The sequence below is a fragment of the Marmota monax genome, unplaced genomic scaffold (genome assembly GCF_021218885.2).
Source record: "Marmota monax isolate L192 unplaced genomic scaffold, Marmota_monax_Labrador192_F-V1.1 WCK01_AAM20220418_F8-fsc00047, whole genome shotgun sequence".
Lineage (NCBI taxonomy): Eukaryota > Metazoa > Chordata > Mammalia > Rodentia > Sciuridae > Marmota > Marmota monax.
In genome coordinates, this window is record NW_026692072.1 from 1,632,530 (window position 1) to 1,648,708 (window position 16,179).

Consider the following 16,179-nt stretch of genomic DNA (forward strand, 5'->3'; position numbering starts at 1 on the left):
CGTAAACAGGAGGACTTAGCCGGTGAGTCAGGTTTTATACCATTTATGCTATAAAAACAAAATGAAACTCGGCCAGTGGCTTACCACCCCAGCCCTACAACTCAGAACCTGGCCAGGAGGGGAGTGGAGGGCAGCCTGCAAATGCAGGGAAAGGAAATCAGGAAACTTGGGTGGGTGGGGAGAATAAGGGGAAGAATCTTGACCAACTTCGAAAGGGAATGCTTGTGTTGAAGACCAGCCTGGTTATGGGGGCTGGGTGGGAGCTGGGCTTCATCTGGGGCAAGGAGAGGAGAGTTTCCTTCGAATAGGAACTCTGGAGAATATTCGGAGAGAGATGCGCTTCCCTGGCGTGCAGGAGAAGGACAGGTTGCTGGGCAGCCCTTCTTCTTCTTTTTTTTTAAACATCATGTCACCACTTAAGCTAACTGGAGAGACCTAAAGGAAGTCAGTTGACACCTAATGTGAAGGGGATTCTCTCTGGATTTTAGTCATGAAGAGACCCTGATAAGGCTGATCAGACCTTTACTGAAAGACACATTCACCCAGGAAGATATCCACAGGAAAAAATGAGCTCACTGCTCACTTATTATACATTTATTTGTCCCGAACCAGGCTTTCCCTCCTCCCCAGGGTAAAAATATTCTGGGGATTATATAGTAGAGTGTAAGACTAAGCCAGGGGAGGCTGGAAATAGTCTAAGGAAATCAGAGCGTTGGTCAAGGACAGGTGTGGATCACATGGAGGGCACCCTAGCAAGGCTGTTCACATATGGCGCCCGATGAACTGTGGGATGGCATCATTTAAAAAGCGATGTGTAGCTGAAGCACACTGTTGCCTTTTTCTTGGGGGGATACCCTTCTTCCCATGCCTCTCTGAAGGGCAGTGACTTGGAAGGGGCAGGTTCTTCACCCTGGGAATAAGGGTTGTTGATCTTCCCCCATTTTCTATTCTTTCTAGACCCTTCCATCATGAACACTTGGAAAGAAGAAAACTATTTATACGACACCAACTATGGTAGCACAGTAGGTAACTAACTCCCCAACACGGAAGGCCCTTTGACATTCTTAGTTTGATGGTCCAGTGGCCACACGCTGTGGTGTTGTAAGAAGGGGGGTATTAATGCCCTTTATTTTTTCATTGCTGCAGACTTGTTGGACAGCAAAACTTTCTGCAGGGCCCAGATCTCCATGACAACCACTGGTCACCTTCCTGTTGGTAAGTTCTCCTGACATCGGAGGCTGGACATGCAAGTGCTAACAGAGAATTAGTGAGAATGACCAACATCCTCCATTTCCACTTTGCTGGAGTCTTGCTCGTGAAAAGGCTGAGAAAGGAATTGAGTGGGCTTTTATAAAGGCAGATCTGCTTTTGAGGCAATTTGCATGCATTGAAGAGGACCAGTAGGGATTCCTATAGGAAAAATGTTTGTCTTCCGTGACACCAGTCACTCATATGACAACAAAAGTTGTTCATGCTTTCCTCCATTTTTAACATAAATCTGCTCTTGGGATATATCTGATAAAATTATTTATATTTATGAGAGAGAAGGCTATGATTAATTCTCAACTACATTTGAACATTTGTTTCAAACTGCAGCTGGCTTTAGGGGAAGAATATCTAACCAAGGAATCCAGAGTCCTTTGAATTTGTGGTGGTGGTCTCTGTGTGGAGGAGTAGGCATTGGAAATTTCCAGAATCCCAATGATCATGCGTTTTTCTCAGTTTTTTAGTTTCACCCTGCAGTTCTCTGTGATATGTCAGAGCCCTGTCAATTATGTTCACATTGGTTGCATTTGGTTAAGATTGGATGCAATGGGGTTTATCCATGTCTCCTAGACAAGGTATACCAAGTGAGAGGGTTGGCATGTGGGGATTCTGGAAGAAGGGCTTTCAGATGACAACCCCCCCCCCCCCCCCACATATAGGTACATTAGCATGTACAGAGTATGAATCAGTTGAACAAAAGATATTTTGCTGTCCCTTGACCTGGGGACAAGCTTCTGCATATCTTTGGGTCTATAAAATATAGAGTGTGGACATCAGTTGCAAGATAAGTGCCCTCCTGCAAGAATTGAATTTGGGTTAACTTCATGACTGGGATTTAGTTGCTTTGTGAAAGAAAGCATGAAATTAAACAACAAACCTTACTCTTTTTTTCCCCCTTCTTTTGTTGAGTGTGTATTTTTGAGAACTGAAATAACGAAAGCTTTTGGTCTGAGGTTTTGTTCGGGTCAAACCCCTTGAGTGAGACAGGGCCGGGAGCCAGTATAAATGCTTCTGGAATTGAGGTTGAGAATTGAAGCCAATTCATTTCTCTACTTCCTCTCCCTCCAACAGCCCTTAGTATTATGTGTCACTGGAAGTTATTTGTTGAAATTAGGAAGTCAGAGCAAACACGGGAAGGCGGGCAGCGCATGTGCCACTCTGGAGGAGCAGCCCGTGGGGGTGCAGTCTCTGTGGCAATCGCTGCCACCCAGTCAAGACTAAGGGCTTCAGGCTGAGGACACCACCCCAGTCACCCTTGGGTTTCCTCTCAAACTTCCCGAGGTGGCACCTTCCACGTCCTTCCGGTTGGGTCTTTGACTTATGGCAAGAGATTCCAACTAAGAATAAAGTTGAACCAACCACTTTCCACGCCTCAGGGGTTGTCAGGTCGCAGGGCTTCTGGGAAACCTGAGAGCCACAATCTCAGCTCTGCTGCCTCGCAGCCCCGTCCTCCTTCCCCTTTTGTGACTCTGCTCTCTGCTTCTAGAACCTCAGAGCCAAAGGGGCTGGGGGCCAGTTTGTGTTTGCACTTTTGCCGTGACAGGAAATGTGCCACCTCTTGAGCCACCTGTTATATTTTTGGATACTTCTTCTTAAAACGGGTTTTATGAATCTGCTCTCCCTCACCTCCCTGATCCCTGTCCCCAGCCCTGCCCCCCCACCTATTCTGCTGTTATAATAGGCTAGACAGTGAGATGAACAGACAAAAACCTCTCTCCGAATTGCTACCTAAAGAATCCATTCAGTGTCTGCAGCTGGCACTCTTAGGAAGAATAGCCCTCCAAGTAGGTTATTAAGCCCAATTTTGCACAGATCAGTTCTTTCAGAAGAGTTTGGTCTCTGCTGGATGGATCCAGAACCGCCCCCCCACCAACCCTAAGACCTCTGCCATGGGCAGAGTCTGTATCTTTCCAGCTGCCATGCAATCCAGTGCAGCTACAGATCTCTCTGCGTCTGAATGCAAGTCACCAGCTGAGCCAAGGCGAGGCTCCCTGTAAACTGATGGCCTCTGTGATAAAGGCAGGTGGGGAAGCAAGCAGGCTTTGTTTTGATTTCTGTGTCATCTGCCATTTCATAAAATGGCCGCCGCCAGTGTTCTGATCCGCCCGATAATCCTGCAGCCAGCCATGCCAACCCGGGCTTGATGTGTTTATCTACTGACTTGTCGAGCCTGGAGCTAGGGTGGCATGGTCTATTAGAACGCTGAAATTTGTATATCCCGTAAAGAAATGGCTCACCGCTGAATCATATGCAAATACCCCTAATCTCTGCTTCTTGCGAAGCAGCGAAGCTCAAGTCATGTTCTCACACTGGCATCATAAACGGGTGGCTGGTGGCTGCCCCTGCCTGGACCCGACGGACCTTGCCCCGGAGTGCCTGGGAGGGGAGCCGAGAGAAAGCCAGGCTGGACAGCCTCCCCAGAGCAAGCCATTATTTTATTACCGTGAATCACTTAACCACATGGCTAACTTCAAAGGCCTTGACTTTTATTTTGCGCCACTGGGGAGGACCCAGGGGGAGAGGCTGGTGGTATGGAGGAGGTACATCAAACGATCGGGGTGCTGAGGTGGCTCAGAGATCTCCCCCATGGCCCCTGCATATTGGAACAGCAAGAGGGGACTGGAAGAAATTCGATTTTTCTTTTGCCTTGGGCTGCTTATTCCTCCCTGTGAGTCCAGAATGACCTCGAAGGCTTCGTGTCAGTCATCCCTGTGAGGAAGGGAACAATTTTATTAGTTTTTGTTTGTTTCTTTTTTAATCTTTTCTAAGCTGGATGGAGGCCTAGCCTGGGTACATGGCTGACATCTCCAACAGAAAAATTTCCTCGTGGTTTATCTCACCTGGGGCTTTTTAATCTAGAGTCCACAAACTCTGAAGAGGGCCACAGACCTCTGAAATGATTGACCAAATTCCATAACTGTACACGTATGTGCGTATTTTTTTTCTTTTTTTTTCCTGAGGAGAGTGTCCAGGGTTTTCTTCCTATTCACGGAGGTAACTCAGGCCTGAGTAATTGATTGGGCGTCAGGTCGTAACTCACAGTGATTGAGGAGAGTACAAGGAGAGACACTTGGGTTTTTCTGGGTTCAACCCTGGCTCTGAAATAATAGCCTTGCATCCCTCCTGGATGCCATTTGAAAGAGAGCTCTGCTTGTGGCCTGTTGGGTAAATGCCACTCTTTGTCTACAGGACAACGTGGCCCTGTCAGAGTGATGTATCACTTGGAAACCGGGGTGGGTGCCAGACCTGTTGAATGTTGTCACATCCTGATGGGATGTTGCAACCTGGCCCTGCAGCCTGCAGGGAGGGAGAGTGAAGTCTCCTGTGTTTCCCGAGAATTGATCTTTCTCGATTTCAGAGAAACCCAAGTCAGGTGCAGACCCTCCTGGGGACAACACCTGGAGAGAGGTTCTCAACCACAGTGAGAAGGTTTTCTTCTTCTCCACTTTTATTCGATCCATGTTCTCTGTCCTGCCCTGGATTTTGGAGAACCTGCTAGGAACACTGGGTCCTCACAACCCGGGTGATCAGATAGATGGATGGGCCTGTGCCCTGGGAAATATGGAATCCCTAGATTGGAATTATATTCTCAACTAATAGAGGCGTTATAAAAGTGAATCTGACTCTTGGCAGGATAGACTTTGAGAAATCTGTTGTGTGCCAAAGTAGGTTGTCATCTGTGGAAATGGCTCAGAACAGAGCTTATAAGTAAAACCTCTGGATTCAATCTGTTGTGTTCACAGCCTGACTCCGCTTTCAGGCTGTGTGACTACACACACGTCATTTGAACTCTCTGTTTCTCAGAGCCTCCATAGCTGTAAATTCTGGACTAGGATAGTGCCTCACAGGGTACTCATAATAGTACTCAGAGTTACTGTAAGAATCACCTAAAGTGATTCATATAACTTAGTACAGTGACAGTGACAGGTACAAAGAAAGTACCCCCAAAACAGTATCCATTGTCTTTTTAACCATTCTAATTAGGAGCTAGTCTGGGTCCATGAACTCTTTTTGAATACTGGACCACTTTTTTTGTACCAGGGATTATACCCACGAACGCTTAACCACTGAGTCACATCTCCATCCCTTTTCGTTTTCAATTTAGAGACAGGGTCTCACTGAGTTGCTTAGGGCTTTGCTAAATTGCTGAGTCTGGGTAATCCTCCTGCCTCAGCCTCCTGAGCTGCTGGGATTACAGGCGTGCACCATGGCACCCAGCAAACACTAGACTACCCTTGACAAAAAAAAAGAATGCTATGGACTCCTTTCCTTTATGTGCAGTTTTAGTCCAGAATGACCTCGAAGGCTTCATGTGGGTCAGTGAACCCTAGGTTAGGAAGCCCAGATGAAATATGCACTGAAGAGACTTTTCTGGCCGAGGAGTGACTTGTGTTTAGGTCCCTTTGTTTGTCTGTCTGTCTTTGTCTGTCAGTCTGTCTCTGTCTTTTTCATACACAGGCACACAGCTTGAGTGTTTGTTTTTCACTTTCTTTTTAATTGACATAATGGTTGAACATACTTCTGGGGTACCATACGCTAATTTGATGCCTGTGCACAAGGTACAATATCAAATCGGGGTAAGCAGCATTTCCTTCTCCTTAAACTTTTCTCGTTGCTTGGTGTTTGGAAACATCACACCTTTCTCTTCGAGTTCTTTACAAAGTATGTCGTCAATTGCTGTGGACTGTAGTCAGCCCCCTGTGCTGGGGGGGGGGAGAGGCACAGGAACTGTACCCTCCTCCCTGACTACGTCTTGCTCCCTGTCTGTCCTGGTCCTTGTCCTTCCCACTTCCTAGACCCTGGTGGTCAATATTCTACCCTCTGCCTCCCACGTTCTACATATGACAGAGAACGTGCAATATTGGCTGTTTTATTTATTTTTCTAAGAATTTTTACTTCATAGATCCGCCTCTGCCTCCTCCTCTTTGGTGACAATTGAAGAGTTGCCATAATGAGTCACTGGTTAAACTAACCTGTGTTTCCCTAGTCCACGGTGGCCCTCTGTACTGAGTTCAGGCCACTCAATGGCCCCTTTGTCAGGGTGATTAAAATGTAACTTTGCACGCCAAAAAAAATGGCACTCCTCTAGCTTAAAAGCCATTTTTCTTTGTTAGGAATGTTTACATTTTTGTATGATGTGAAAAAAAAAAATCTTTCTAGTGACCTAAATCTATTTTCTCTCAGAGCAAAGTTCTTAAAAAGTCCTAAAAAGTCACTAATGACTGGGAACTCGGCTCCTGCAGCTCTCCTCCTTGCTCTCGGCTACACTGTCTTCCTTCTTTGTGCACATCAGCCTCAGGACTTTTGCACTTACTGTACTCGTCCATGGAAGGCTCCTCCACAAGCTCTGGGCACCTCCCTCGGGTTTCTTTACCAGAAAGGTTTTCTCCTTGATATGAAAGTACAAATGATTCCCACCTCCATGCTTCTAGCCCAATTTTTTACCCTGCATCATTTTTCTCTATAGTGTTTATCATCTGTTTCACTAGCTACCATATAATCAAACAGTGCAAGTCTTGCAGGAGGTGCTCAATCAGTACTGGTTCAATGAGTACAGGCATGAATGAAAAGGATAACTGGAGACACAGGTAAACTAAAAAGCTCTCGTTTTTCTCCCGAGCAGACTCGCCTGACATGAAGAAGGAGCCAGAGCACCCTACAAAGTCCCACACCAAGAAGCACAGTGAGTGCTGGCCTGTCTCTTGGCCCTTCCCTTCTCGTTGCACTAACCAGAAGCCACTAGGTCTTAGCAAACATTGCCTCCACCCGCTGTCTCCGGGTCTTCACCTCCAGCTGGGCTGAGAGAGAAAACGGAGACACCACTTACTGGCTAAGTACTCTCAGTGCAGTGCTCCTCAAAGTGGGGCCTGCGGCCATTTCCAGTTTATTCTAAAACTGTATTCATGGAATAAGAACTTCTTGCAGGCAAGAGGTTAGCCATGTCCCTCCCTCCCTGGAAAAGATGAGGAGAGATGGCTGAGAGGTAGCCTCCTTCTCTGGCTGGATGCTGACACTCGCCCTCGTGGAGTTATTGTTCGAAGAGAAGAGGCTGATTATTCAGGAGACTTAACACTGCTCTTTGGAATTGGATTTCCCCCAATCACAAAACCTTATGAACACAGTGAGCTATCAGAGACACAGAACTGAGGGGGGCTTAGGGAGAAAAGAACACCATAGAATCTTTTTTTACAAGGAATCGCTGTCTCTTTACCATTTGCTATTCCAGGCCATGCCATAAGAATGGTCTTACGTGGTCCCTCCAATGGCACACTGGAGGGAGGTGTCACAAATCCAGCGGGAGGAAAACTGAATTTGGTTGCTCATCTCCTTTCAGTAGCTGCTTCATTTTCAAGAGCCCTTCCCCCACTCCTGTATATATATTGTTATATTCAATTTTGTATTTTGTGAAAAATACCTAACATATTCCCCCACCCCAGTATATTCTAAGAGTTAAAATTCTGGAGCCTTCTCTGCTTTGCATTTGGCTGCAGCACAGTTCCTGGGGTGGAGCTATTTAATTGGAAGAGGTACTAGGTAAGAGGTTGAAGTCACTCTCTGGGGAAGAAGTGACTAGCTGAAGTGAAGGCCAAGCCATCTGTGCAAAACTGGAAGAAACTCCCCCAGCCAAGGAGACCTAACACCTATTTCTTAGCCTTGGCTTTGCCCATAGTTGACTGTGTGACCTTGGTCAACTCACTTAAATTTTCTGTGCCTCAGTTTCCCAATTTGTAACTAAAAATGTGCTCATTGTTCATTTTTTTTTGCAGGGGGAGGGTATCAAGGATTGAACTCCTGGGCACTCGACCACTGAGCCACATCCCCAGCCCTTTTTTTATATTTTATTAGAGACACTGAGTTGCTAAGGGCCTCGCTAAGTTGCTGAGGCTGGCTTTGAATTTACAGTCCTCCTGCCTCAGCCTCCCAAGTCACTGGGATTATAGGCATGCGCCCCATACCCAGCTCATTGTTCATTTTTTATGTCCAGTATTTGGTGGTGGGGTGACCCTTCCTCCCCAGGAGCATTGAGTCTCTCCTGCTTAAAAGAGGAAGTGGGACTCAGTGCTCCTTCTGCTGTCCTTGTGCTGTGATGTCCCTGAGGCCATTCCTCAGCCCCCTTCTCTCCTCCCCAGACCCCAGAGGAACTCACTTATGGGAATTCATTCGCGACATCCTCCTGAATCCAGACAAGAACCCGGGGTTGATTAAGTGGGAAGACCGGTCTGAGGGCATCTTCAGGTTCTTGAAATCAGAGGCCGTGGCTCAGCTCTGGGGCAAAAAGAAGAACAACAGCAGCATGACCTACGAGAAGCTCAGCCGGGCCATGAGGTGAGGAGTTGCCTGTCTCCCAAATTGATGGGGCCACGGGACCCATTCCCTCCCCGACAGCCTTAGTCTGAATGGCTGCCTCATGGGGTGTCCTTGGTTACAGATACTACTACAAGAGAGAAATTCTGGAACGGGTGGACGGACGAAGGCTGGTATATAAATTTGGGAAGAATGCTCGTGGTTGGAGAGAAAATGAAAACTGAGCATCGGCCCCCAAGCACAATCCAAAACACACGGAATGACTCATAGCCAGCCAAGGACTCCTGGACGTAAATATTTCAAAGACTATTTTTCTCTGATATTTATGTACCACGAGTGGAAAAAAAAAAATATATATATATATCTACTTCGAACGGGAAGAAGGAACACTACGGTTGATAAAAGATTATTTTGTTACTTTGAAGTATGTCCTATATGGGGAACCAACGTACACAGTTTTCTGTGAAATACGACGCTGTATGTGGTTGTGATTTCTTTTTGCCTCTATTGTGAAGTTCTTTCCTGCCACGAGAATAACAAGGGGTGTAGCCTTGCGCTTCTTGCTGAGAGAAAGAAAAATCAAAGGGCATTAAATGTTTTCAGGTGTGTGCAAAATGATTTAGGTAAAAGATGAGGAGTCTTCCACACATCAGCATCTACAGGACCTTGCCAAGAGAGGTGGATATGGCTGTCAGGATGAAGTCCAGGGTCTCAGAAGGACAGGATAAACCAGAAGGATGCCAGGAAGTTTAACCTGTTAGGGCCCAGTGAGCAGAGATTGGAGACTCCCAAAATCCAGGGTGGGCTGCAATCACTTAGGATCACCTGACTTGGAATGTCTCTGGGCAAGAAGAATAATGGTGAAGGGTTTTATACTCATTCAGGAATGATTTACCTATTCCCCCTTTCCCTCAGATGGTTGGTGAAGAAATGTCAATTGCTACATCTGTTCACTTCTAGTTACTTAAGAGAGAGAGGCAAGTCTTGGTTATTTTTATTCTTGATGATTAAAAATAGAAAAATGGGAAAAAGGAGGTGTTGGTAGGAAAATGACTAAGGCGTTTGCTCTTGGGTCTCTGTAGTTCTCAATTGGCACAGTTAACATTTCAGGCGGGATCATGCTTTGTGAGAAGGGCTCTCCTGTGCGTTGCAAGATGTATAGAAGAATTCCTTACCTCTACCCCATAGATACCAATAGCAGTCCTCAGCTATGACAACTCAAAATGTCCCCAGACATCACCAGATGTCCCCCAGAGGAACACATTGACCCCCTCATTGAGAACCACTGATTTAGCCAGCCAAGATGAAGACGGTGATTTATTCTCAGAACAAAAAGATTTGTTAAGTTCTTTTAGTTCCTAAAATGAAAGCAAGTCTCTAAAATTAACTTATCTTTATGTTTTAAACTGTTAGGGATAAGGAATTGAAATATTGAGAGGAATTTCTTTTCAGAACTCCAGATGAGAGCCAAAGTCAGATGAATAAAATGTCATAATGCAGGAAAAGCTATAATACTACACCCGTGCACTGGAATTTTAAAGCAGAGTAAAAAATTATAATGCAAAAGGAAATGTGTGTGTGTGTGTGTGTGTGTGTGTGTGTGTGTGTGTGAAAAAGAGAAAGAGAGAGAGAGATCTTTAGGGAAAGCCCTCTTTGTAGGCATCTTTCTTATAATCTTTCTTATTTGGGATCATCTCTTTCCTGTCTCCTCTGAACTCATCCCAAAGTGAAAGGATTATTGCATAGATTTGCATTCACAGAAATGTTTTAAAAGAAAAAGAGAGGAAGAATGGAAGAGATAAACATAAAGTGCAGCTCAGGAGCAAGGAGTTGGAAACGACTTCCATCAAGGGATTATTCTGGAATACTTGAAGATAGATTTTGGATCATGCAAGCTGGGAGGGATATGAGTCTGTAGGTACCTTGAAAATGGATCAGAACCAGATTCTTTTTGCAATTTTTCTTTTTGACCCCCTCATGCCCTTGACTTTCTCCTCTGCTCTGCCTCTATCATGAGCAATGGGACAGGAATGAAGATATGCATCTATAGGAGTGACCTTTAGCAACAAATAGAGCCCCTGTCATTGTGTCCTTCCTGACCAGGGAGCTGAGAAGTTCATACCGAAGGGTTGCTAAGTGCTTATAATGTATTCAAAGATCTAGATGTAAGAAGAATTAATATCCTAATTATAATGAGGACCATTAAGCATGGTGACCTTGGAACACCCTTGAGTGACCTTCTGAAGGGACAACCGAGTTCATTTCATTTCTGCCTGACTTGGTCACCTGTACAAAGGTTTTACTTTGTGTTACAAGTGAAAGTTACTGAAGGGGCTGAGAAAAATAATAATGGAACAGCAAGGACCTTGACTGTGCAACCCGATCTTACTGCACAAAAGACACACCTTGTTTTTCAAGGCTGAAGAACCACGGGGCCTTCCCAGCATTTGACTATAAATTGCACAGAATGAATTAGACATCCGGGTTTTTGAAGTGGTGTAATACATTAATATTTGTGTGTCTGTGCATGTCTGAATTGTGTGGAATTATTAGGGGCATCTGCCAATTCTCTCTGCTATTCCTTTCCTGGCTTTGCTCCTCATTGAAGGTGTCTAGATCCCTCTCTGAGTTCATCCTTCCTCATATCTGTAAATTCCTCCCAATGGGCTTTGGTTCTTTGTGCGACTTTTCCATTAAAGAGCAATCTTTGTCTGGGGAGTAGCAACTGGAGCAGTTCTGCAGATAAATAGCAGATTGTGTTATTTGTCGAAAGTGACAGTTTCTTGGCACCCAGTGCCTGTCTAAATAGGCTGAAGTATTAAGTTCTCGGCATATCGCTATTGTCTCAGCTTGACTTTGCTGCCTTTTCTATGTGCTGTTCGTGACTTGGAGAACTTAAGGTAACCGAGTCCTGCCAATTTGGGGTGTGAACAGAGTATTTCCCACTGTAATGTTGAAAGATACAGCCAAGTCCTGTAGAGAAGCTCCCCTTTCTTTGGGGGCCAAGCAGCTTCTCACTGGAGGAGCTCATCTGTGATGGATGTCCACCTGGGCACTAAACATGGTCTCTTGGAACCCTCTGTAAGCCAAGGGCTCTAGCCCTCTCAGTAGGTATTAAGTCAGGCAATACACTGCTTAGTCTTCCCAAGACTTAGATCATCCTAGGCGCCTCTTTGACTTGATAAAACTTGAGCAAGGCCGGTGGCTCTCAGGGACATCCCACAGCATCTTGAAAGTGCCACCTGAGAAAAGCAGATCCAGGTTATGAGCCTTCCTTTGCATACACTGGTTTTTGTCTTGCTAGACTGTAAGCTCTTTGAGGGCAGGGACAAAGTCTCATCACTATTGTTTTCCTGGTACCTGGCAAGAAACAGGTAGACAATTAATACTTGCTGGATGAATGAGCGAACGTCTTCTGGAAGATTCCTTCGATGGGGAGGCCCGATCTTTAATTGGGACATGAATAATTTCTTCACTGGAATAAGAACATGGCAGCCAAATCTTCGAGGACATATTATCTATGATGAACAATTTACTGTGACACTCCTTACTTTGCTTTCTCACCTGGGCTGAAATGAAACCCAAGCAGGTTTTTTTAGTCCCACCAGTCAACATATGTTGGCTGAGGATTCTGTTGCCTTCCTTGGAGCTGTGAGACCTATCTGGTTCAAGACGCCAGTAAATGAATCCTTGACCTATTTTAACCCATGAAGATTATGAATGTGTTTATATGATGTCAGTGGCTATTTAAGCGTAAAACAGTTTTAAGTTTTAGTATTTGGGGGTTGGTTTTTATTCTATTTTATTTTTTTTCTTTTGGAAAAAAAATACCAAGGGATCTTTTGATAAGGTTAGTAATGCCTATTAGATATTAGTTTTGCAAGCGTGTTGTTTTTCAGTTACAGAAAACATAAGAAAAGGTAAAACAGAGGGAAAAGCAATTATATCATTCTTCTATAGTTAAAAAACAAGCATTTGTTGAGCTCCTACTATGTGCACAGTGTGGAACCCTATGTGAGGAGCTTGCCTGATTATATTTGCTATGATAGTTTCTTGACATGTAGCTGTTTGAGGAATCCTTACTGTTATGAATGAAACAGTGTCATGGTGATCACAGTATCAGAGCTGAATTATGCTCAGCTTTGGGTCTCAGGATTCAGTTTCTGGGATAAGAGATAAAGCCTTTTAAGAAGAAAAAAATCCGTTGAAACTGTGTCTTATAAAATTGGAATACGCAGGCCTTCACATGTTTAGCTGAATTGGGATTAATCTGTCTGTAGCTATCTGCATAATTCATGCTTTTCTTGCCATCTGCCTTCTGGGTTGACATTTTTTTTTTAAACAACCGTACTGCCACTATTGTTTTAAAAATCAGAACTCCTTCCCTTTAAACTGCGTTAAATTCAAACTGAGTGTTTCTGTTCTATGAGAGAATTACTGTTTTTCAACATGTGGATTTGTTTTTGTTTGTTCATTTGATGGGTCCCAGAAAACACTAATAAAAGCCACAGAGACCAGTCTGTAAATGTGTTCTTTGTTCTTCAACAGGGCCACCCCCAACCAGGCTTAGAGAAAACGGACCTGGTCTGTAGGAGCAGAACACACACAGCTTATTCACTCACTCGATAAGCCCTTATTAAGCATCTCCTAGGTGCCAGACACCATCCTAGGCACTGAGCTATGGCAGAAAATGAGAGACAAAAATACTTGGCTCTCATGCTGTTTGCTTTATGGGGTAGAAACAGATAAGAAAAAAAAATGCTAACAAAGTAGCATATCAAATGTGGAGTAAAAACACGTAAAGCAAGGAAGGACAGAGAGTGTGGAGCATGTTGGGGTGTATTGCAGTTTAGGTATGATGAAGGGGGAAACATTCAGTAAAGGACTGAAGGATGTGTGGGAAAAGCCTTGCAGATAACTGGAGAAGTGATCTATGCAAGTGCAAAGGTCCTGGGGTGTGTTTGTGTGTGTGCCTGTCCATTCCAAGGAATAGCAAGAAAGTCTGTTTGCCTGAGCAGACTTGCAATAGTAGGAATTGAGACACTTTGATATCAGACCACATAGAACTTGGAGGTCCTTATGGAAGTGCGAATTTTTCCTTGTACAAGATGAGAGGCCTTAAAGGAATGACACACTCCAACTTTTGGTTCCAAAGTTTCCATCTAGCTGTTGTGTTGAGAATGGATTGCAGGAAAGCATAGGCCACTGGGTTGATGTTTTCAGTAAAGGATGAACAAAGTGGGGCTGAAAAGATCACTCTCCCATCCAGGTTTCTAATACAATATTAAATTTGTTCTAGGCAGCAAATGAGTTCTGCCTGTTCATTATGCATTTCTCCCTGGGCCCAGAAAGTCTGTCATTTAGTCACTTCACTTTATAAATAAAAATAATAACAGCTAACCATTGAGGGAAAATTCAAGAACTGCTATGTATACCTTATACGTGTTTTTAAATTTAATCCTCATGAAAGCCTGTGATACACAGATAGAGTCAATATTTTTCAAATTATGGAAATGAAGTTCAGAAAGATTAAGTGACTTTCCCAAGGTCACACAGCTAGTAATAAGTAGTAGATGGTCTTGGATACTCAGGTCCTTCTTCTTCCACCCCTGAAGTACACATGCAGACACACACATTTCTATGATTAAATATGTTGGAGAGGGCTGGGGATGTGGCTCAAGCGGTAGCAGCTCGTCTGCCATGCGTGCGTCCCGGGTTCGATCCTCAGCACCACATACAAACAAAGATGTTGTGTCTGCCAAAAGCTAAAAAATAAATATTAAAAAAAAATTCTCTCTCTCCTCTCTCTAAAAAAAAAAAAAATATGTTGGAGAAATACTAAGCTGAACAGTGTTTTCCAGAGCTACATGCTGTAGAAATTCTCAGAGTCTTTACTATGATGCCATACATTGTGAATCTACAAGGGAAGGGAAAATGTGTACTGAAGTTCCCAAGCATGATGATGATGAGCTTCCCATCAAAGACCTCAAGAAACCCACACTGCTTAGAACACACAGGGAGAGATAACAACCTTTAGAGATAAGTTCTCAGACAGGAGAGGCAGTATTTGCATGTTGATGTTACTCCAGCCTGTCAAACTTGGCCAACTTTGGATATGTGCCATTTTTTCCTTCTGTGGGTAGAAATCCTCTCACTGACCGACCTGGGCATTATTGATTTGTGTTGCTGCATGTCTTTGTGATAACAAGAACTTGCAAAGTGACAGGAATCAATAAACCCTCCTGAATTTTCACTCTTTGGAATATTCAAAACTCTAGGCCACATGTGACTCAGCTTAAAATAGTTAAAATTGTGTCAATTAAATATGCCTTTATCACATGGGCCACTGATCACGTGCTGAGTACTTATCACTAGTGGTTACCGTACTGGACGGGACAGATGCAGAATATCTCCATCGCTGGAGAAGATTCTGTTGGTCCACGCTGCTCTGGGATCTGACCTGGGGTGGTGGGGTTGGGCGGGCTGGGGAATGAGGCGAGTGACCAACAGTGAGATGAGTTCTAGGGAACCTTAGGAACCAAAGGTGCTGGAGATTCTAGAGAACAACAATAAAAAAAGGATCTGAAGCAAATAGCCTTGTGTTTGCTGAACGAGTGACAGAATTTTCCAGTATGGACACGTTTGATGCTGTCAGCAGAGGCTCAGAGGGGGGAGGATTTGATTATTCCTATCTCCGAACCCCACATACTCAGCACAATTGTAAGCGGGCATCCTAAAGATGTGGCTTTCTGGTTGGGAATGTTGGCATTGAGGAGGGGTCACTGCAATAGGAAAAGAAATGAAAAGTCCCCCCGAAAAGAACAGCTGCCACTAAGCGGCCCTTCTACCACTTCATTTCCTCTTTTCAATAGAGACTCTGGTAGCGTAGCTTTAGGCTCTCTCTTGCCTTGCAAGTCAGCTCTCCTCCATTAGCTAGCACAGTCTGCCCGTCCATATCACTGTGACAGTGCCCTATGGGACGTCACAGTCAAACTCGTTCCTGCCCCAGGGACTTTGCTTCAGTATCTCCCTCCTCCTGCAATGCATCTTTTGATCTTTTCATCTTCCCCTGGCTGGCTCCTTCTAGGTCTCCATTCAAAAAGTCACCTCCCCTAATCAAAGGAGCTTCAGCAGCCCACCTACCCCCAAATCGCCTCCTATGACATAATACTTTTAATCTTCTCAGAAATTACAGCACCTGAAACGAGATCTTGACTTTATTAATTCGCTTTTATTGTGCTTATTTTTCCTTCCAGGACATAAGCTCTCGGGGAGTAGGGGCCTGGCCTTGCACGTTCACCCACAGAGTCCCAGAACCAGGATGCGCCAGATGTATGCACCTGGCTCTGTCAATATTTGTTGAACAAATAAAGGACCTTCTTATTTTCCGATTCCAAGTCCTTTCTTCTGACTTCCTGAGTTTTGACCCTGCTGATTCGCTCCCCCGGTTCTTTTGGAAAAGATCTTCCTTGTTTTCTGCAACAGTGAAATTCTTGCTCTTCTCCTTTCCCGAGAACTCATTCTTCACTCCTTACTCTTCTCATCCACCAAACCTTGGGTATTCCGTGAGGTTGGATCCCCAGACCTCTTCTCTCTTCACATTCCGTC

At 44.6% G+C, this 16,179-nt stretch overlaps 1 protein-coding gene across 2 annotated transcripts in view; it reads left to right on the forward strand.

Annotated features, from left to right (window-relative positions):
- The window catches only part of Ehf (ETS homologous factor), a 42,308-nt gene extending 29,217 nt beyond the window's left edge, over positions 1 to 13,091 (forward strand). For both annotated transcript variants that reach the window (XM_046455934.2, XM_046455928.2), the window contains exons 5-9: positions 958 to 1,026; positions 1,147 to 1,215; positions 6,890 to 6,949; positions 8,397 to 8,592; positions 8,696 to 13,091. In XM_046455934.2, the coding sequence (XP_046311890.1) occupies positions 958 to 1,026; positions 1,147 to 1,215; positions 6,890 to 6,949; positions 8,397 to 8,592; positions 8,696 to 8,795 (494 nt within the window). In that variant the 3' untranslated portion in view covers positions 8,796 to 13,091. The remainder of the gene's footprint in view (positions 1 to 957; positions 1,027 to 1,146; positions 1,216 to 6,889; positions 6,950 to 8,396; positions 8,593 to 8,695) is intronic.
- The last annotated feature ends 3,088 nt before the right edge of the window (positions 13,092 to 16,179 follow it).